At 39.8% G+C, this 23998-nt stretch overlaps 1 protein-coding gene across 1 annotated transcript; it reads left to right on the top strand.

Annotated features, from left to right (window-relative positions):
- The first annotated feature begins 700 nt into the window (after positions 1-700).
- st8sia3 (ST8 alpha-N-acetyl-neuraminide alpha-2,8-sialyltransferase 3) lies at positions 701-22375 on the top strand. Its single transcript, XM_080876659.1, has 4 exons — positions 701-1572; positions 15101-15220; positions 16520-17077; positions 19306-22375. Exons 1-4 carry the CDS (start codon positions 1319-1321, stop codon positions 19586-19588), a joined length of 1215 nt encoding a protein of 404 aa, XP_080732785.1. The 5' UTR covers positions 701-1318; the 3' UTR covers positions 19589-22375.
- Positions 22376-23998: the final 1623 nt, after the last annotated feature.

The following is a 23998-nucleotide window of genomic DNA, read 5'->3' as shown; positions in this document are numbered from 1 at the left end:
TCTTATAATGCTGTGATTGCAGCCATCCCTCAACTCTCTGTGAACGGTACTCATGGCCTTTGATCAGTGGTCTTTGATCAATGGTCATGACAACTTGCATATTTATGATCAAGGAACTGACCTCACAGCCCATTGTTCCTTCAGTGGGCTGGTTTTAGATATTGTGGAAATGTACTGTTTATAAGATTGGGGAAACCTGCAGTCAGCTGAGACTGAAGAAGTCACTTGGATTATCACGAAACGTTTCTCCCACTGAAAACGTCCAGATGAAGAGAATCAGCCTTTTGGGATTCATGTCATAAGGTTTCTAAAGTAGCCATGCATCATGCGGTCCTGCATATGACCATGTGTCAGAAAAGGAAATTAAAACTCCCAGTGATGCATTTAGAAACTTAGGACACATTGAGTGGACAGCGAGTTCAAGTGACCCTTTGCACTGCAGCAGAGGAGAGAAGCAACACCCTCGCAGAAACTCATGAGTCACATATTCTGTTATTTAACAAATACTGAAAGTCTACGCAGCAGCAGACTAACACTCAGTCTAAACTGACGGCTGCTTTGTCACGAGCTGAAAACAGTGAAATGTTGTCACGTGTCTGCAGATCTGCGTCTATAGACAGAGCGACACATGACGCCTCAGCTGCCTCCTCTCTCCTGCTCGCTCTCTCTCCGCATCTCTGCCTCCATCAGGACACGGAGCTCCGCCTCGGATGCTGCTGGAACTGTTTATCTGATTACCAGATACACGAGCTGCGCTTCCTTAAAGCGACACCCTGGCCTTAATTAATTACACTGCCAGAGAGAAAGAGAAAGAAGGAGAAGAGGAGAGAGAGACGCCGAGGATGCAGTGCCCACCTCCTCCCTGCAGGATGCCGCGAGCCGCCGCTTCATCTCCTGCCTCGAGGTTATGAACTGTAATCTGACCCTGCACGCCAGCAGGAAGACCCCCTCCTCTTCCTCCTCCTCCCCCCTCCTCTCCATCCTGGGATACATCCACGATCAGTGTGTCACGCGGGTTTTTCTTCCGCTTTCTCTCTGCATCACGCTCAGCTGATGAAACTGGCAGCAAACGCGCGTCCCTACAGCCTGCACGGCATCTATGGAAGGCGTTTTTAGGTCCGCGTGTGAGCGTCCTCTCTGCTGTGCTGGCGGCCTTCCTGTATTTCTGCACTCCTGTTTCGCCGCTGGTACTTTTCCGCTCGCACGCAGCAGATGAAACCCCGACTCCCTGCCTCTGCGCTTCCTCCCCGCGTGGGCTCTGAGACCTGCGTCAAGCGCGCCTCGTCCTCTCCGCGCCCCCGCCGTCGCCGTGCCGCTGATGCGGTGCGCCTGGGTGCTCGCTTTCTCCTCGTCCTGGCCGGTTCCTGATCCTCTGGGCCGGAGGGCCAGCCTCCTCCATCGGGGCAGGATGGTACGGTTTGTGAGCGCGCTGGGGCTCGTCATATTCAGCGTGGCGCTGCTCATCCTGTCTCTCATCAGCTATGTCTCCATCAAGAAGGACTTCCTGTTCAGCACCCCGAGATATGGACACAACGGCGGACCCAGGATGTACATGTTCCACGCGGGGTTTCGGTGAGTCCAGGCCAGGCTGTGGACCTGCAGGTTGTTTGGATCGCAGCAGCTGAGTGTTTGCTTTTTATTTTTGCATCAGTAGGAAACCGTTTTTTGGCGTTGGTCACACTCAGGCGAAGGCCTCTCTGCTGGGTGAAGCCTGCCTGCTTTTTCATTTTTACTCAAGCTCATTTCCATAATTTACACTCAAGAATGTCCAGAAGTATGTGGACACCACATTCCCGTAAATAGCCTACATTGTAAATGTAAACAATGTCCACGAATTTAAAGTTGAATTAATACACTTAAACATCTTTGAACCTTAACCTTCTCACTCATTTTTGTGTCCACACACTTGAGCTTTAAATGTTTCATTTCATTTTTTTCTGAGTAATGAATAACTGCAGTTTTTATGACTTCCTCTTTGGGTTCAGTAATTTAGTAAATCTGTGCAGTGGGTCTTAGTCAGAGGGGAAGCATTTAAAACAGTGTAACCAAGGAGGAAGTGCTAAAATCTGCTGTTCCTCCTACTTAAGTAACTGCTGACTTTGGAGTCAGTCTGCTTAAGGAAAGACTCCAGTCTTTTCGGTTTTGCTAAAGTAATAACTCCAGTAAGGACATTGTTAAAGACACGAGAAACAAAACTCTTATAATGACTCAGCAGTCTCAGAGAGTGTCCATGTTGTTGTTCAAAACTGTAGCTGTGTGTATTAATGTAAGGAATTCAAATTAAAGAAGATACTCTAACTCACCCGGGTGACCTTTACTTAGTTTTTGAAACATGTTGTACTTCTTAAGTCTAGCTTGTCTTGCACTTTTTTCTGGTTTAGACTTGAGATCCTGATTTACAGTGACGGAAAACCACAGTGTTAAAGCATACAGTTATACAACCCCAATTCCTCAAAAGTTGTGAATCTGTGTAAAGTGTAAATAAAAAAATAATAACATGATTTACAAATCTCATAAACACAAATCTAATCTAATGTTTAAACTGATCCAAGACTGGATAAGAAACATATTAGCTCATTTTGAATTTGATGGAAGGAACATGTCTCATGGTCATGCTTAACTCTGTAGCATCCCCACTACTTTTAACATTGGTCTGTAACTGTCTGGGAACTGACATTCCATATGTCAGTTCCCAGACAGTTACAGACCAATGTTAAAACATCCATCCATCCATCCATCCATCCATCCATCCATCCATCCATCCATCCATCCATCCATCCATCCATCCATCCATCCATCCATCCATCCATCCGTCCATCCATCAGGTGACAGTATTCCAGACATATTTTTCTCCAGCCACAGTTTCTCCTGTGGATCCTGGGGTGCTCCCCGGCCAGACGCAAAATATAATCTCTCCAGAAGGTTTTAGGACTACCCTGGGTTTTCACCCCAGTGCCCAGGAGGCATCCTATTGAGATGCCATACCCACCTTAGCCAGTACCTTCTGACATGGAGCAGCCGCTGTACTTAAGATTCTTCTGGAAGTCTGAACCTCTTACCTTTCCGTCACCTGACTATAATATCCCAAGATACTTGAACTTCCTTGCAACTCCCTTGCTTGAGGCAACTTCTCAGTTTTGGGTTTTATAAACTGCTCTCACCTTTTCTGTTTTGTCTCTTATGTGATAAGATTAATGCCACTTATGTCTGACAGTCAGCACAGGAAACAGCTGACATATCTCCCTAAAGTTGAAAAAAACAAACAAAAACAAAACCCACATGAGATCCATAACGAATATATTTATATAACTGAAAAGAGAACATCTATCTCTATGTGAAAGAACAGGAGCATGACTTCCTCTCTCTTCTGTTAAATTTCCAGGAAGTCAAGGCTACAGTTTCTAGCACCTGTTTAACAAAAATAGCAGCATGCTCTTCCTCCAAAATCTAAAATTATTTTCACTACAGATGTTGCTACAGATTAAATTTATAGCCTCCCGTTTCCCCGTCTTCATTCTAAGGTCAACTAAACTAAGAAAAGTCGAAACGGGGTCCACAGGCCCACACAGCGTGGTACATCCTGTTTACTGCTAATGCTACGCCTGTACTTGCAAGTGCAGGTGGGACTTCTGTATCACCCCCTGATTAGGTGAAAACAGATGATGGTGGCAATTTGATCAAAACACTGCAGAGTTGGTTCAGCTTAACATTTTCTATCAAAGTGTCCGTTTGTTATTGATCAATTTGCAGTTAATACACCGTAGAATGACACTGACTGCTTCCTAACTCATCACTGGTGGAAGGCGTTTTTTCCCCCACTGAATAAGGAGACAGCTTTGTCCTAATAAACCGATCTAAATGTGGTACACGTCAGTGTGTTTTCCAGTCAGTGTGAGTGTGTGTCAGCCTGAAGAAAAACAGGGCATCTGTCACTTAATCCCACAGCTGTGAACTAGATCAGCACTTCTCACTCTCATTTAATTTTATAAGTTTTATTCTAATGAAGGAAGACGTACGTTTTGCTCTTATGAAAAAAACCCATTTGCATTCATCAGCTGCTTTATTACACCCAACAAACTACATGTTAATGCAAATATCTAAATCAGCCAGCTACATGTCAGCAATCCAGTGCATTTAGGCATGTAGACATAATCAAGATGACCTGCTGAAATCCAAACCAAGCATCAGAATGGTGAAGAAAGGTCATAAAGTGAATTTGAATGTGGCATGGTTTTTGTGTTGTCAGACAGGTTGGTCTGAGTATTTTAGAAAGTTCTGATCTGCTGGGATTTAACTGCACAACCATCTCTAGGGTCTGCAGAGAATGGTTTGAAAAAGAGAAAATATCCAGAGAGTGGCAGTTCTCTGGGTGAAAATACCTTGTTAATGCCAGCAGCAGAAGACAGGGTGTCACTCCTCTCAAATAATAAGAAGAATCTGAGGCTACAATTTGCACAGAATGTTAGAAAAACATTGACTTGTCTGATTAGTCTGGATTCTGTTGTGGTGTCTGGATGAAACGGTCAGAATTTAGTGTAAACAACGTGAAAATATGGATCCGACCTGTCTCTGATCAATGGTTCAGACTGATGGTGGTGATAGTAGTGGTGGAATAGTGTTGTGGATATTTTCTTGCCACACTTAGAGCCCCTCAGTATGTACTGATCATTATGTAAACGCCACAGGCCACCTGAGTATTGTTGTTTATCATGACCATCCCTTTATAAGTACAATGTACCATCTTCTGATGGCTGCTTCCAGCAGGATAACGCAAAATGTCACAAAGCTCATTTGTGCCGCAAAGAATTAAAGCAGTTCGGAAGGTAAAGGGGTGTCCAAACTACAATATCAAGGTGTACCTAATAAGGAGTGTATATTCCCAGTGTTTACGCAGGACTTCTGGCTAATATATGAACCAAAGACATCAGCGGGTTCATCATAAGTGGTTTATTTAGTCATCAGTCATTTAGACACACTCAGATTACAAAGTTCTCTCAGATTTGACCTCATCTGTCTCCAAATTCCAGGTTTTATACTAATTCTACACCAGTAATGTGTTCATTGTATAAAAGTGGCAAAATTGATGTAAATCCTCATACAAGCCAGTATTACAGCTACTGTCAGGTTTGTCTTTAAAACATTATTCCTCATAAAGACTGATTATAAACATTAAGGATTAGCTTGAGTTACATTTACTGCAGGAACTTACAGTCTAAATACAATGTAAAGTGCATTTCCACAACATTAATTCCATCAGTACAACAACATGTCATCAGTCATGTCACACTCGCTGCTCTGTAGCTTCCAAATTATCTCTCCTCCTCAGTGTTAGGCTGATCTTCCTACAGATGTTTCACATTCAGTAAGGGGGGTGGGGAGTATTTTGTGAGCCGCTGGAAAGTTTTTAAAGTGAAACATCTGTGCAGAAAGTAAAACATCCTAATAAATAAGCTGTCTCCCTACGGTGGCCCCTAGAGACAAAGCATGTACAAACTCCAAAACACTTACAAATTCCAAATAGCACACACAAACTCCAAAACACATGCAAAATCCAAAACATGTGCAAACTTCAAATCCAGGACGCTAGGGGCAGTGTTGAACTCGATTTGCAAAATAAACGGCAAGTTTGTTGCAAACACATAGGCTCTAGTCTCCCTCGTGCTTCCCAGGTTGCCTAGCAACCATGATACTAACAGCTGGAAACGTGTCATACAACTTTGTTTGACAGAAATGAAGGAGAACATTTTTTTCATTTGTTTGTTTGTTTCTACAAGAGCTTTGTGTGATTTGATAAGTATCTGAGGCTGAGACCACAGGACAGTAAAACATGATTTTTGGGCTTCATTTCTGTACTGAACAGTCATTTAAGATTAGATAGTAAATAACAATTAGCTAATGTTGTTCATGAGACTAAAGTCATATCACTTTTGTAATGTAAATATAATATGGCCAATATTATGGTTATTATATTAATCATTATTAGCTATTACAGCAGTGAACATGAACTCTGTGTCAAATACTGAGCCTCAGTACAGATTCAAGTTGCAGTTATTTACATGTCTTATCACCTTAAATCTTCACTGCCAAATTTATTTGCCACTGAAGCAGAAGGATGGCATCTGAATAAAACCTCTCTTGACATGCCTAGATGACATTAAAGCTTGGTTGGCTCTAAACTTTTTAAATTTGAATGAAAACAAAACAGATTTGTTGGTGTTTGGACCCAGTGGCCCCTGTGAGTCCTCTTCTATTGATTTAGAACCCCTGGAAGTTTATTTTAAACCTGTTGTTACTGCCCTTGGTTTTAAGTTGGACCAGTCCATTTTTATCATTTAAGGCGACTGGCAAGAGTGAAATCTTTTCTTCCTAGGCAGCACTTTGAAACCGTGATCCATGCTTTTATTTCTTCCCCTGTGGACTACTGTAATGCACTTTATGTGGGGGTCAGTCAGTTGTTACTCTGACATCTGCAGCTGGTTCAAAATGTATATTGACAGTGCATATATAGGTGTATCATATATAAGAGACAAATGTTGTTCCTTCAGTATGTTGGCATTACTAAATTTGGCTCAATGCTTACATACATGTGTAAAAAGAAAATGTAAAAGCTGTGATAACTGTTTCTGATAGAATGAAGAGTAGACTGATATATGAAATATTCCTTTGAGAAAATCAGACCATGTCATAACTGCTTTAAGTCATACAGAATAGATATCAGAGCCTTAAACAGGCTGAATTCTGCTAAATGGGTCAAACTGGGCAGAAAGTATACAAACACATAACATCCTTATAGAATATGATGTAACACTATAGATCAACTTACCTCAGAATATATAAAGCATATAAACAATTACAGCAATATGATGCAACAAACACAGCAGTGCTACTGATCCAAAATACTCAAAGCTTCATAGAACTGGAACAAACATTTATTTTTAGTTCCATTCTGCTGCTGATACATACTTTAGGTTTCTGAACATTAAACTTGTTGCTGCCTTTCATAGTGTGTAACTTGAAGGCCCTGAGTACTTTCTCCCACACTGAAAACACTGGAATGATAAAATTATTTGAACATTACCTAATAAGAATGATTCAGGACAGACAATTAGTTATGTTAAACTTTCCTAGCAGTCCTTCAAAAACAGGGAACAGTCTGTCTATTCTCTCCAACTGTCAGCTGCTGCTGGCTCTTCCTCCTCCTCTTCCTCACACACTGCTGAGTTTGTCCTGGTGGATCATCAGGGGTGCAAAGCCTCACAGATGATGTGCAGCGGTGGGTCCCTCAGTCTGTCCTCACTCTGGACACTTGCAGGTGTCACACATAGAAATCAAATGTGTGATAAGCTGCAGGATTCAAACACAAGTGTAACTTATAAACACATGTTCATACTTTTATTCCACAATCAGAGAGAAAGAAAAAGAGAGAGAGTGCAGGACAGACAGACAGGTGACAGTCTCAGGTGTATACACTGCTACAAAACAGCACAAAAGAAGGAGGATGTAGTGTTTGTGTTATTACGAGTGCTAAACAAGAACAGTGCCCAGATGGTACAGTGGACACATGTGTGACTCCTGTGATTAAAGCATCTTTCTTTCAGCTTAACGAGTGAACCGTCAGCTGACTGACATGACTGACTTTAATTACGCATAAAATCATCAGATTCTCTGTAAGATTAAAGTCAGCTATTGAACGGCGTATATTTTGAAGTAAAGGCTTTAAAACCAAGTTAGTACAAACATCGCTAATGTCACATAACTTTCCCGACATGTTGCCAACAGTAATGTTTTAATGTTCATCATTATAAAAACATTTGCGCTTAAATAAGTGACATAATATTCAGTACTTACTTCTGGAAGTTTACTCTTCGTCTGCTCCGCTTCCGCCGTTTTTTTTCCGGCAAAATTATCCACACCACCGCCGCGCTATGAAGTCTGGGATATGTTGGGCCATGAAGGCTACACCGACCCATCCTTAAAATTCAGGGGAATTAAGGACACATTTGAGGGCCGCATTTCGAGCAGCCTTTGAATTGGGACAGCCTTCGTCGTGTTGCTGTGACGTAATCGGCCTTAAAATGCGACCTTTAAGGCTGCAGACCCCAAATCCGGTCATTGGTACTTCCTGGCTTGTGTAGTTACTAGGTAGCAAAAGCTCAACACTGCTCCTAGCGTCCTGGAGCACTTCCGTTGTGTTTTGGGGTTTGCATGTGTTTTGGAGTTTGCGCGTGTTTCGGGGGTTTGCACGTGTTTTGGAGTTTGTAAGTGTTTTGTATTTTGTACGTGTTTTGGATTTTGCATGTTTTTTGTATTTTGTAAGTGTTTTGGAGCTTGCATGTGTTTTGGAGTTTGTAAGTGTTTTGGAGTTTGTAAGTGTTTTGGAGTTTGTACATGCTTTGTCTCTAGGGGCCACCGTAGGGTCTCCTGTATACAGTGCTTAACACATTCATTAAACCACCAACAAATGTAAAGTTTATACCACAGCTGCCCTAAATTGTCAGTAGTGGTAATTACCAAAAATCATTTTTATATTTCTGATACCATCAATACACCTGTGTGCACAAGCTGTTAATCAAAATTATATTTTTAATTCTAAAATATTATTATTGCTATCCCTGAAATTTCAAATGTACACCTAAAAATAGTAAAGCACATTATTATTATTTTATCAAGATTACAGTTTTACTTGATTACTTACTTCCTGAAAAGAAAAAAATGTTTTAGTGGCTGAATGTTATTTGTGATTAATTTGGAATTTTTCAGAGAGATCGGCCATAAAAAAAAAAATTCAAATAATTTTTTTTAGTTTTAAACAAGTTTTTGAAATATCACACACACACACACACACACACACACACACACACACACACACACACACACACACACACACACACACACTTTGTCCAAATATTTATAGTGTTCTGTTTGAAAACTGCATTTGAAAGCACAATTTCCTTTTAGCATTAGTTGTGATGCAAAAGTACAGAAACTTTGCTCATAAAAAAGTGAAGTGAAAAAACCTGAGATTAACTTGGGGGATGTCCCCTTCCAGGTCATCTCTTTGTGCAGCTTTGCACAGCTTCCTGCATAGCTCCTTTCCATTTTTCACCATTCACTCGTCTTAGATTTGATGATTAGAGCTAAAACTCTACCTCCGACCCCATGAACACAAAGTGGTCCACACAGCCCAGACCTTGGAGGTGGCCAGGTGTGCTCAGTTTTCTAAACTGGATTCCCAGCAACTTTAGCGACTTATGTTTCATGTTTTGATTGGTTCCTTAAACTTTCCTTTCAGCCTGTTGTGTGGCAGGTCTCATCTGTAGACACTGGAGATGTGGTGTGGTTTGCTTCCAATCAGTCACACTGGCACCACCTGGGCCCAGTCTAACAGTGCTATAAGCCCTCAGTGTGGTTCTCCTCCCTCAGCCACCTTTTGGATGTTGTTTGGTCTTTTATTTGATTTTCTACACTACACCATACACCATTTCTTTACTCAAGCAATCATTTATACCACTGATTGCATTGATTACACACACCAGTTCAAGTTCTTTCCTTGTTTCCTAAATTTGAAATAGTTTAATTGGCATTTGTGTGCATCTCCCTTGTGAGATTTCACACCAATGCTGGAGAACTAGAGCCCATACAAGTAGCAAACAAAAACCTGGATGATATCGAGGACTACCACAACAGTGGCCTGGCCAGCAGTTGGTGTGGACCGGGGATGGCTGGTCAGCAGCTACTGATTGACAGACCTGATGGATAAAAATATAACTAAGAAAGAATGATAAAAAAGTCACCAAATATACAAGTGTGTGTGAAACAATGAACCACAGTCTAATGCACTTAAAAAGGTGTTGACATTTTTCTGTCCAGTCACGCAGCAGACAGTCATTTATCTTAGAATATGAACAGAAAACATCAGGAGCTGCTTTTCACAAAGACTGATGGCAGAAATCACCTGTGCTAAAAAAAAAAAAAAAGGAAGAAGAAGCAGGTTTTAGTAGGGACAGTGCAGCTGAGCTCCACAGAAATCTGTAAATCTTTGCTGTCCGACATGTTGGGTCATGTGCGATGTTCAAACAGCGCAGGTCTGATGAGGGCTCTGTAGGCCGGCCGGCCGTCCTTGGCTGATTTGATTTACAACACGAGTGCCGCATTCATTTTCCTCCCGCCTGTAATAATTTTCCCCCTCGCTTGCTACCATCGCAGGCCAAGGTTACGCTCAGAGTGAGTTAGATGTGGAGCAGAGCAGCATTTTTAAAAGAAAGCAGTTTGTTAGTGGACAAGTTTCTTGTCATGTTGTTGCAGCGTGAGCCCTAATTTATCATCAGGAACTTGGTGATTGCTCTGATCACTGTGCAGCCATATTGGATGGAGAAGGTTTTAGTCCATGTCATGGACTTTCTGCCTGCCAATCAATATTACAATTCAAATGATATTAGTTATCTTTGCTGTTATATCTTAATCAGGAAGAAAATGTCACTAGTTTCTCATTGCTTTCTTTCTGAAGAGGAATGAAAGCAATGCCACAGCTTCTGAAAGTAAATCATGCTGATGAGCTGTTTTGTTAAGATATAAATAATTTCAAGGTTTCAAGCTATCTCTCAAATCACCTGCTTTGTATACAGTAACAAACATAGCTAGATGCAGGGAGCTATAGTTATGGAGCTTTTCTTTTTTTGCATAGTCTCTACATGTGATGTAATCTCAACCAAGAGCTATCTCACTCAAAACCACATGTACCACCAGCCTCTTAGTTGTACTCGCTGAAACATCAGAGGGTTAAAAACATCTTTCAGACTCTTGTAACCGATCCATTTTGCCAATGCGGAAGTTTCTTAGAAAAAAAAAATGTACCGCTGTTCTTGATTGAAAATGCCTGTTTTCACTTTCCCATTACAGTGAAAGTATTTTGTTTAAATCTGTGCTTTGTTGTGTGTGATGATTGGAGGTCTTCTTATTTTTGATACTGCTGTCACAGTTATAAATGTGCTGTTGAGCCATTTAGATGATTTGCGGTGAGTATTTGAAACGCACTATAGCCTCTGCATGCCTGGTCTCCAGCTCCAAAGTGGTGGGTGTCATTTGAAATGTCAATGAAGAACGAGTGAGTTATTTATCTTTTCTTTTTGTTTCACGCCCCTCCTGCAGTGAGAGGCCACCTCGCAAACCCGACCTGAGGTGAATAAAGAGTGCTGATGCTAAAAACGGAAGGATGCAGTGCAAGCCTTTCTTTTTTTATATCCGGGTTTATGTCAATCACATATGTATCAAATGGGTATATGTATGTCAGTCGACTGCTGTTAAAGCTTGACCTGCCAGCCTACTTACCATCTTTCAAGTCAAATCAAAATTAAGATCACGAATGCTCACTTGAGCCCTGTTAATGTTGTGGTGCTGAATTTGACATGGCATGAAGAAATGTACCATATATATATATATATATATATATATATATATATATATATATATATATATATATATATATATATATATATATATATATAAATTAGATGTATATTTGTATATTGTAACCTTACTCAGTTTAAGCAGAGGTTGCAAAATGATTCAGCATTTCATTGTAATCTGTGAGCATTATAATTTGAGCATACACAGCTAAATACATTCAAAAATAAGAAGTCTTACATACAAGCTTAGATCCTTTCCAACCTCCAGTTTGTAGAGCTTTAATGGTAAAAATTGTATTTCATGCTGATTCAGATTCAACTCCTAAACTGCAAAAAATGTCTGCAAAAATGTCAGATGCTACAGCAACGCCTGAGTTGCACAGACATAATAGAGGCCGAGCCACCAGTTCATTAGGGGAAAATGTGCATTCTCTAATTGGTGGCAAGTGACTAGGTGGCGGCAAAGAACTTCGTCATGATTGCTTTAGTTGCTAGCAGATTGTTGCCTGTAGTTTGCATGAAAGATGCCAACTTTTATAACTTTTATAACCTTTGGGGTTATGTCAGAAAGGGTATCTGGTTTTAAAGTCTAACAAAACAAATATGCAGAGCTACCTTGTGCTAATCTTGTGTTGCACTGTCTAGCTTCACTGCTGCTCAGAGAGTAGTTGGCAAGTGTTTGCAGACAGGTTGGTGTCTTCCATTCAAACTACAGGCAACCATCTGCTAGTGAAGAAAGCAGTCATAAGCTGTGTCCCAAAACGTAGGCTGCATCCTTCGGAGGCCACATTTGAAGGCCAATTACGTGACAGCCAGGCGACGAAGGCTGTCCCAATTCGTCGACTGCTTCAAATACGGCTCACAAATGCGTCCTTCATTTCCCCAAATTTGAAGGATGGGTCGGGTGTGTCCTTCGTGGCCCACCATATCCCAGAATAAATAGCACGGCTCAGCCAATTTCAGTTTCCAACAATGGCGGCCGCTACTAAGTTTTAATATTACTCTTATTGCTCTTTCTGGGTCACAAAATAAACTTTTAACATATTTTCAGACGAGAAAGTAGCCATGTAAACTTCAAATATCTGCTTGGTTTATCAAGACATCGCATATTTGCAAAAGTGCTCCGACATTTTCGGAGACATCTTTTACCCACCCGCTTGATAGCTAGCCGGGGGTTCAATGGTCACTCGAGCCGGCAAGAGCAGCGGACTCCCAGCTTCATCGTTTTCAGACCCTGCTGTCTTTCACTACTCAGGTTAAACATGATATATAAGTCACTCGGATAACTTAAAAATGTAATTTTTTTTGAAGGCTAGACCGTCCCATTTCACAGCCTCGCACTTCCGGCCTTCTCGGTCTTCGAAGGACCCGGCCCAGGCTGGGTCCTCCGAAGGATGCGGCCTACGTTTTGTGACACAGCTATAGACTTTTAAAAATCTCAAGCAAACTCCATGCCAACTGGTCAGGGAGTGCATATTTTTCCCTAGCAACCAGTCATTACTGGCTTGCCTGGTAGGACAGTCCAAGTTACCTCTGTTGCTTTCTGGACTGTCCTAATGCAGTCACCTGCACGAACCTGGTTCTTCATGGAGGATAAACATCAAGGACTTCAAACAGTATTTGATCAACTATTATTTGCCTATGTCATACTAGAGACCTAAAATCTTGACATTTTGAAGTTTAGTCTGTGGCAGGAAACTAGTCTTAATGACTCAGTTTTCCCAGACAGGGATTAAGCCTTGGAATAAAACTTTCCAGTGGAGACCTTCATTGAATTTTTGTTTTAGTCTAGGCTTAATTCACTATATACAAAATGTCGAGTTTTCATTGCAAAAACCCGGTGTATAGAAATTCTTTTAAAATACTTACCTGATGAATCTCTTTGTTGAGTCTAGGTTTTATTACAAATGTTCAGGACGATTATCATTACCGAGAAATTAAAGTTGGGCCTTCTTGCACTGCAAATAAAAATGTTCATCTTAACACGTTTGTTTTGTCATTGATGTGAATCAGTGTTTTAAAAGCATCCCAAACACAGACACAGTGAATGAAACTGTATTAGGCTGAACAGTCAATATTTCCTCAATGTCACTATGAATAACTTGTTAAGATGGACAGAGTTGATGCAACTGTTTGGCCTTATTGCTCATTTTTCCACAGAATCCCGAAGAGTCTATTCTTTGACTAAACCAGATTCGCATGCAGGAAAGAGACTGAAAGTCTGCATTTACATTGAGCTGAGTGTAAATGAATGAGCTGTTTTTCACTGCAGCTGATTTCCAAATGAACAGAATGATAGATATTTGCAAAATGGCTCTTTAAAGTCTTGCACATTTCAGTAAGTTTCTTTTGGAAGCATTTTAGCTTTGTGGAGAAAAAGACAAAATCTGATTCATGAATGGAGAGTTCCCATCTACAGTTCCTGTCTTATTTATATTTTCATGTAATAGTTTTAGCCATATTGTTTTTGTTACTTTTATTAAAACATCACTGTAAAGAAGTTGTGAAAAAACACCAGCTGACAATCAGACAGGTTTTTAAACAATTCAGCATTTTTGGTTCCAGGTATTTGCCCAACTAAATATCATTGAGTATTTGTGGCTGTAGCAAGAAAGGCTGGCATGCATGCTGCATGCACGAGGTGCGATCAAAAGATGCTTGGCCATATCAGTGCAGTCCCTACTCATTAACTGGACTACTGGCCAGATTTGCATCCCTGCAACTTCATCTTTCTTAAACTTTCTTAAAAATGCAAATAAAAGTGGAATGACTAAAGTTTTGACACAGTGGAAGAAATCAAGTGCTTATTGTAGAAGGAGTCATGCTGACCTTGATGGAAAGATTGTTCAAATTTGATTTTTATTGACTACCTTAGAACTTTCTGATCACACCTCACATACTTTGTGCAAGAAGACATAACGACATAACAGTGCAAGAAGCTGCTTCTCTGGATGGGCTCCAACTCCACCGCTTTGGACTGCTGCTAGTGACTGTAATCCATGTTCTGCTCTGCAGCTTTGGTGAGCTCAGTGTAGTGGCATCAGCTCCTTACCTTTTATGGATCACTGGGCAACACTCTGTAGTTGGTGGTATTGGACACTCTCTCTCCAGAACAGAACAACATTTACAGTCGCCAGCTGCAGTTCAAGGCACTTGTCGGTGTCTGAATGGTGCTGAGGACCCACCAGAGCACAAAGCTGACCAGCATGCAAGTGTTAAATGCTATATGAAAAAAAAACAAAACTCAAAACACTTGGGCACTCATACCAGTATAATATGCATGTTTGAAAAAAAAAAAGATTTCTTTAATAATTAGCTTATTCTTAAAAAACACGCCTGTTGACTTCATGTAAAGATATGCACAGGATGAATATTTCTGACACACTAAAAGTGTATTTAGTATATTTATTCTCAGACTGTTGCTGTACTATTGTACAGTTTCTAGTTTTATTCAGAAGCCACTAAGCCACAGTTTTTACTACCAAATAAAAATGTGTTTATATCCTGGCTTGGTCAAAACCTGCCTGATTGCCTGACTTTTTGTTATTATGTCCATTTGATGATATTCAAAGCTGCTTAATGGTTTACCAAAAAGCTAAAATGCTTCATAAAATATTTCTAAGTGCAACTGCATGATTTACTTTTATTAAAAAGAGGACCAAGTTAATTGACATGTCTCTGCCTCCTCTGTGCAGCTCCCAGTTGGCGATGAAGTATTTGGATCCAGCTTTTACTTCTCTGACCAACGCTCTCAGCGAGGACCTGCAGAACTCATCTAAATGGAGGCACAACAGCACTGCTTTTAACCAGCAGAGGTAGAACACACACACACACACACGCACACACACACGCACGCACGCACGCACGCACGCACGCACGCACGCACGCACGCACACACACACACACACACACACACACACACAAAAACTGTCTCCTGCATTGGTTTCTGATGGTCTTGAAAGCTTAACATGCTTTTAGCACTCCCAACAGCAAGTGTTAGTTGTGAAAAAGTTTGCCACATTTTTTGTGTTAGTGAAAGCTTTGGGTAGCTGTTCAGAAACACTTCACTGAATCCGAGCCCAGTATCACTTCTGTTTACTGATTGTGGACCATTTTGAAACTCTTCTGGATTAGTGCAAGATATTTTTTGCTAAATGAAAGCATGAACTTAAAATTCATCTAGTAGATTTTTCTTTGTGGATAGGGCTGCTACTGACCTATATTCTACAATACAAAAACATACAAGTCCAAGCTATGTGTAGTCATAGCGAGTCACATTAAAGTCCAGAAGTTTGATGCTAATCTAAAGAAGTTTCAAGTCTGAAGTTAGAGCATCACTTAAGTCAGTTAAGTGTTTAGTCACATTTTAAAATACATCCTCCTGCTCTAAAACTGAAGGCACTTTTCTCAACAGACTCCTAACTGTTTAGTAGAGTTCGCTATCAGCCAATGAAGATACCTTAAACCTCTTAAGATTCTTTTTAATGGCCACCAGGGGGCAATACCTGTGGTTGCAAGAAAGATTTTTGATAAGAAGTCTCCGGGAAATTGGCCTTCTGACCTGACCTCAGTAAATAGTTTCTTGATGAGTTTATGGGCTTAGTCAAATAATAGTCTCAGATTTAGGTTACTCAAGGCAATCCTACAATCATATCTGCCTCTTGCTTCTCACATTTGGCTTCAAAAGACAAAGATGGTCATTATGAAAACACTCAGATAGAGCCATCAAAGCAGGACTTTGGAACTGTGGTTGACATCATGTAGCTACATCCATTTTTTATACTATCTATGGTTACCACCAATTATCAGACCCAAATCTATTTGTGTCAAAATAGAGTTCAATGTGCCCACACAAATACAAGATACAGGGTAAGAACTCTGGTGCCAGCAAAGTGGAGGGAGGAGAGCCTTTCTTCCTGAAGATCGACTACATATCAGCTTCCAGTCCTACTGCCATCACCTTGTCTTGTTTATTTATTTTTGTCCACCTGGAACAACTCCCAGCACACTTTCGCTGCACATGCTTTTGTAGTGTTCTACCTGACTGACTTTCTCTGTGTTGTCTGTTGTAGCTAAAAAAAATCTCAACAAGGCAATATATTTCCATCTTGCAGGAAGGAGATCTCTCAGTACATCGACATACCCCACAACTTCACGCTGACTCGAGACTCAGTCCGAATCGGTCAGCTGATGCATTATGACTACTCCAGCCACAAATACGTCTTCTCCATCAGCGACAACTTTCGCTCTCTCCTCCCGGAGGTCTCACCAATCCTCAACAAGCACTATAACGTATGTGCTGTGATTGGCAACAGCGGCATCCTCACTGGCTCACGCTGTGGTCCCCAGATTGAGAAATACGACTTTGTCTTCCGCTGCAATTTTGCGCCGACTGAGATCTTTAAAAAAGATGTTGGGCGTCGCACCAACATGACGACCTTTAACCCCAGTATCCTGGAGAAATACTATAACAACTTACTAACTGTGCAGGACAGAAATAACTTCTTCCTTAGCCTGAAGAAGCTAGATGGCGCCATTCTGTGGATCCCGGCGTTTTTCTTCCACACGTCGGCCACAGTGACGAGAACGTTGGTGGACTTTTTTGTGGAGCATAAAGGTCAGCTCAAGGTCCAGCTCGCCTGGCCTGGAAACATCATGAAATATGTCAACAAGTAAGAAAAAGCAGACTATTAAAGTACATTCAGGTGTTAAATCATTAATATCTAGTACGTCATCAGTCCACATCTCCACATGTGATCACTATGTCATTAGTAGCAGTAAAACATTTTATAACTCTACTCATTAAAAATAAAGATGTATACTTAATATAAATTTGGCTGATCTCCTCTTCAGTGTCTTCTCCATGTGCACCTCTGGACCTCTTCCAGATGAGGAATTTGCACTTATATTTGTATGTCTGTGACGTACACTGTATTGTCTTCATTGTGTTATAAAAACAAAAACTCTACAACTTTAGTTTCACATTAATGAAGACTTCAAAAAGCCAAGCCGGAAGAGGAACAGAGCTGCATAAGGAGGCAACCCTGATGGCCAAGACTGGCCAAATTAGGACTGGCCATCATTTCTGTGTGGAGTATCCTGAAGGGAATAAATGGTTAAGAAGATAGGGGGATGGTTTTAAGTCAGGAGTCTGTGTGGACAGATTTGTTTTTGAATATAACCCCCCAGTGGCCGTTAGATGAACTGCAGTTTTGGCCTTTTATTTTCTGAGGTTGTAGCTGAGTTTTTACAAATTTTGTTCTAGGGTACATATTTGTGTTCACAGTAATGAGGAAACATGTTCTTCAGTCCAACAACGCAATTTATTGATGACTTTAATAGTTTTTGGACAACAGTAGGGTTGTTGGCTGATAGATTAATTTCTGGATTTTGGTCTTTAATTGATTTGTTTGACAAGGAAATCTCCATCATCAACGTGAACATTAGGTTTACTAGATAACTTTTTTCTAAATATGTCTTGTCATTGTCATTGGTAATTATTTACCTTTTACCTATGATGATACTCACATTTCATAAGGTTGTCAAAGTGACCTGTTGAAGTTCAAACTGAGCACCAGAATGTGGAAGAAAGGTGATTTATCTGATGCTGAACGTGGCATGGCTGTTGGTACCAGACGGGCTCTGAGATTTTGGAAACTGCTGATTTGTGATTTTTTTTCCAAACAACCATCTCTAGGGTTTCACATTATCGATAATGTTAGTAGATCAATATAGACTAAAATCTAAAGGAATGGTTCCAGTATGTTTTTGAATCTATGCCATGAAGGATTAAGGCAGTTCTGAAGGTAAAATGGGGTCCAACCCACTACTTGAATTAATCTCTGAGTTTATTGCATAGCTCATTAAGATTAACAGCTGATCAAATTCGGTGCTTTCTGCTTGTTAAAAATGGACATGCTCACAACTGGATTTCATTTCCGCCCGGTTAGCTTGGTCGTCCCTGTCTCTTAGCATTTAAAGGCTGTAGCTATTTGTGCTTTCTCTCTGTCTGTGTTTTTAAATGTCCCTCATCCACCTCAATCCTGTTTAAAGAAACTAGTAGAAACTGGCTGACACGTGGCTGTTTTGTATTGAGCTGTATTCTATATGTCAAAAGAGGAGATTTAGGCTCCAAAGCCGGATTATAAGGAAACAGCTATTTAGTGAAAGGTATGGCACACAGCTGTAACAGTGTGTGTGGAGAGAGGGGGATTTAAGTTGGGTTCTTAGTGTTGTAGTGGCAGAATAGGGCTGCCCGTACAGTAGTCTAATCTTTACCAATCCCATTAAGTCTACCTGCTCTGGAAGAATTACCACTTTTAAGCAGCTCAGACGGCTTTCAGCGCTGTAAGGACTCTTGAAGCCGCTTTTGTTTAGGCCAGTTTGGAGAGTTTCCCCCTTTGTGATTCTTCAGAGCAAAACTGCCACATTAAAGCTTCAGCAGATTATGTCCTATCAATAGAGTCCTATTTTCAGAATTTTTGGGAATGATTTCTAGAAAAAAGCAGACAAAAGTGGACAGGATGATATTCCTTTATCTCCGTTTACCAAAATTCAGGTTTTTGCCTAAACTGTTCAAAACAAGGGGGAAATAACTAGGAACAAAAGCAGGAAGTCGATGCTAAAAAGGATCAAAACACAGCAAAAACATTGCAAAAAAAGTACAAGGAACATGTCACAGATAAACTCAGTGGTTTGTTGCAAATCCTTGATTCTAATATTCTTTAATTCTAATAATCGCTTTGCATTTATTTGCCACTTAGTTATTAGGTCATAGCATTTTTCAAGTGTTTAATAGTAAAAGTGATATAATTCACTTTAAGAGTGAATAAATAAAGTTGTGAGTGCCTGAATTATTAATTTAATCTGTGACCAGTCTCTTGTCATTCATACTCCACAGCTACTGGAAAACCAAGCAGCTGTCGCCGAAGCGCCTGAGCACAGGCATTCTGATGTACACGCTGGCTTCTTCCATGTGTGACCAGATCCACCTGTACGGTTTCTGGCCCTTTGGCTGGGACCCGAACACAGGCAAAGAGCTCCCCTACCACTACTACGACAAGAAGGGCACCAAATTCACCACCAAGTGGCAGGAGTCCCACCAGCTGCCAGCCGAGTTTAAACTCCTCTACAAGATGCACACAGAAGGACTGCTGAAGCTCTCCCTCTCCCACTGTGCTTAGGGATAAAACTGTGGCAGGTACTGTGCTCCTTCAGGCTCCGATCCAGCACTTCCACTGGCCGGAATTACAGAAAGGGTGAGACAAGCAAAGTTGGGACTCCTGCCGTTTAGTCAAAGGCAACAGCTTGACTGTAAGGCTGAGTTGGTGCAGTGGAGATCAGTCTGAGATACCAGAGCAAAGGCTCGTAATCGTGTGCTCAAGATGAACTGTGACAGCTCAACAAACAAGCAGTGTGTTAATTTTCTACTGCTCATAAATCTACAGCTGAACAGCACTGCGTTTAGTTTCATTTTACCACAAAAAGGTGGACTGTCATACAAAAGCTGGTCTTCAGACGAGTGTCACAGTGCTGAATCATTTAATAGCTTTTTAATTGCAGTCGTGGTCTTTCACAGAACTAATGCAGACACATGCAACATAAAACTGCTCCATCCAGAAATGACAGCATGTAGGCCAATCAGATTCAAGCACATAGATCCAGGCATGGCAAAAAACATGATTTTGTGGCTGTTTTCAAAAATTGCAAAGTGCTGTCTTACGTTCGTTATATATTATAATAAACAGCCGTGTGGCGCTGGGGTTTGGTAAACCCTCAAACTCAGAGCTCTGACATTTTGGGTTTTTTTTTTCTTTGGTTTCTTTGCTGTTTTTGGTCTGAAAACAACAATGCTGGGATCATCCGCATGTCAGGGACCACACTGACAAAGTCTGGAGGTTGGATGTATGCAGGGTCCTGACAATATCCTAGATTTTATTTTTGCACATTAGAGTCATATTAAGAAAAGAAGATGAAGCTTGATGAAGATGATGATGAGATCAGAATACACAGTATTTTGCCTTTGACCAAGATACATTATCAGACTACATATCTTTCTGTTTTCAAAACTTCTACAGTGCCACATACAAAGGAGAACAAAAGGAGGGACCAGGTTTGGCTTTCTTTGCTCCACCTGACAGCTCCAACATCATTATCAGTCTTTCCTTTTGCCATGTCTGCTGTTGTGCTATATATATATATATAAGAACGCTCAGTCTCTATATTTAGCACAGTGAAAGGATATAGTAGATCCTACAGTAGTGCAATCGGTGCCTGGAGAAGTCTCTTTTTTGTTTATTTAAGCAGCAGGCATGATATAGTATAAACGCCCTGTGCTACAAGCACTAAAGTATGAAAAAACTTATTGCATTTGCACTTCACTCTCCAAAAACGAAGTAGTATTTTACATATATTCACTTAACTCTATCTGAGTTTGTGTCCATCTGATGAATACAAATCAATTTTTCTTTCTCCTTTTAGTCTCATTAGCTCATTCCTTATTCCCGTTTCTACCCTGCTGTTTTTATTTGTTTGTTGCGTATGAGTGGTTTGATAACCTTTGATTTCTAAAGTGAACCTACTGCTAATGTTAGAGCTATAAACAGAGTAAACCGTGGAGTTAACGTCACTTTAAAAGATCTACTTTTAAAACAAATAACTATACGTTTCATAGGGATAGTAGGGCTGAGTGATTCTTTTGAATATCATTTAGGAAAAACAAGATAATTGGATTAAGTGTTGGAGATGGAGCCAAGACGATGAAAAGAGCTACTTTGGTCAATACAATTTCTGTAGAAGTAAATTATGACAAGGTTTAGGAAAGGCTAGAAGCTCTGAAAGGCAGGTTGGTACAAAGCAGAGTTTGCTTTGCAGTCAAAAGCAATTCAATTCTCTACAACTATTTAAAATATTTAAAATTATTTATTTATTTATTAAATTAAATAAATGCATGATTCTTGAATCAATAATCACATTAAATAATCACAATTACAAACAATCCCAAATCCCAGCTGATCTGTAAAGTTCAATCACAGACTGTATTTAAATGATGGAAATTGTGACGTCACAGTTGATTAGTGCGGCAAGGAAGCTAATTTACCATATTAACTTATTTTTTAAAAAAAACAACATAAATTCAGTATAACCTGAAACTACCAACTGAGCCAAGTCATAAGAAAAGTGTTCACTTCACATGGCAAGAAAGCCGAACTGCTGAAGTTGCCCCCGACTGGCTTTTAGAAATAATGTAGATTTAAGGTACTTCTGTATGGACCCAGAAGCTACATCCAGCTTTTTTAAATGCAGTTTAAGAGTCCAGCCCAGCTAGAAAGAATTAAAAAGACATTAATTTAAGGTGACTAATAAAAAGTTAATTTAAGATGCATCAGCAAAGCTTCTTCTTCTGCTTTTACATGGAAAATAGTTCCTATTATATTTTATTCAAGTCCTCTTTGATAGAAGTTGTGGCATTGTAGTGTAGTGCCTCCTGGATGACCACACGGGGCCTCGCCTTCTCCCTTTGATGATGAAATTTACATCACTTAAACCTTTTAGCTGCTTGTCTTTAGCATCGTGTTTTGGGCCGCGTACAATTCACCACTTTATGCCAGCAACAACGAGACTTTTTACAGACAATCAGATTGAGCCACGAAGACATTCAAGAGGGAATTAGCATTGTCAGCGCCATCGACACAATGTTAAAATTCTTGTTTGCTGTTTTGTAAAATGGGCTGTGTGGTGTTTAGATTTACCTTGTTACTCAGTAAAACAGTGAACCTGCCACAAGTGAATGGAAAGAGTTTAAAAATATAGTATAAGAATAAGATGTGTTTATATTTGTGTTTATTTATTAGTTTTTTTAAATCATGTCTAAATTTTATTTTGTGTAAAGGGACAACACTGGTAAATGTACAGGTTGTTCATTTTAGCAGGAAGACATGTGTTCCCTCTTCCATACTGTTTTTTTTTTTTTTAAAGAATGACGATGATGCAAGTCCAGATATTTGACTGACCACTGGTGGGTCCATTGAGACGCTGTTATTTTGAACCTTTACTGTTAGAAAATACTAGTAAGACAATGGAGAGAGCCTGAAGTGGTTTTAACCTCAACTTATGATCAAGAATCGGTAGATTAAAGGTCGTCACTGGCACGAGACTCTGTTGCTTATCTGTTGATGTAATTGTGGAGAGTTGAGACTTTAACATTGAAATAAGATAAAGTTATTATAAAGGGGTTTTTTGTGCTTACACAACAAAGTCTTTGTTTGTCGGCTTGTTCATTGGTTTTATAAAGTATAACAAGCACAAAGATAAGACAATTAAAATATCAATTTTCTTACTGTCATTAATCCCTGTTTGTAGTTGTTACAGAAATGTGCACATTTTTCACAATATATCCCAGGAGGCACTTTTCATTTCATGGGAAAAATCCACCATCGATGTAAAAGTTTTGGCACTCTTGGCTTTCCATACATATTTGCATCCACATACTCAGGTTTTTGTGAACAGGTACAGTTGGACAAACTTCTTTTATCATTACTTCCTTGAGTGTTTTGTGGTATGTTAATCTTTTTCTCTTTTTTTGCTGTTGCTTCTGTGTATGTGTGTTTACAAATCCATCAAATACTTTTTCATTTGTAGTTAATTAGAGATGATTTAAGACACCACATGCTACATGAGAGAAATTCCATCATTAGCATGTTTTGTTTTTAGGCACATCAAATATGAATTATAATTTTTTTTACATGCTTTTTATCTCCAAGGGAGAGTTGTGTCTTTGTGGATTTTTAATTTTTAACATTTTTTGAGTTTTGCAAAAACGAGGGAAACTGGGACTAATTTTGTAATCTGCAGCTCAATTTTTGCTGGATTTCACTTATTTTTCCTTTTAGTGTCCTAAAATTTTATTCCAGAAAGATTAAATATGATGTTTTAGGGAATTAAAGACATAGAGATTGTCGTTGTGAAGGTTATGCTATTTTCTGACTTGAGCTGAGTTTTACAAGATGTTCTCATGTTTTATTTTTGTCTTTTTTCTTCTTTCTTTTGTCATCTTTTATTTTTGTAGTGTAAAATAATAGTAAAATATCAGGTAACAGCTTTTACAGAATGTATTTTTTCGCATTGTGAATGAAACTGATGCCGGCTCCATTCACGTCCATGTCTTCAGAGACCAATGGAGGAAGATTCGTGCAGGAATAACATAAACTAGAACCACTTTTAGATATCATAAACAATATGCTGTAGATTTAATAATAAGTTTAAGTCATCCAGTACTTGAAAGAAACTATATCTACTCTGTATTTATTTCATTATTTAGTCATTAAATGAATTAAATGATCAGTTTGACAATGTGAGTGGTGTCTTCTTCTCCTTTGTTTGTTAAAAAGATGAAAACATCTTTTTCCTTCCTTAGTCAGCACAAACTGAAATAATTCTAAAGCTGGAAGCTGCTGACTGTGGTGGGAAAAATAATCTCGGTTCAGAAAATGCTCAATGTTATCAGCAGTAAACACTGATTTGTCCACGTCGCACAGAGTAAAACCCGCTCAGTGACCTTTAATCTACACAAGGGAGGACACGGAGGTCTGTGT

Source organism: Rhamphochromis sp. 'chilingali' (genome assembly GCF_963969265.1).
Source record: "Rhamphochromis sp. 'chilingali' genome assembly, chromosome: 2".
NCBI lineage: Eukaryota > Metazoa > Chordata > Actinopteri > Cichliformes > Cichlidae > Rhamphochromis > Rhamphochromis sp. 'chilingali'.
Note: the sequence above shows the minus strand (reverse complement) of the source record. Positions and strands in the feature narration are given on the sequence as shown.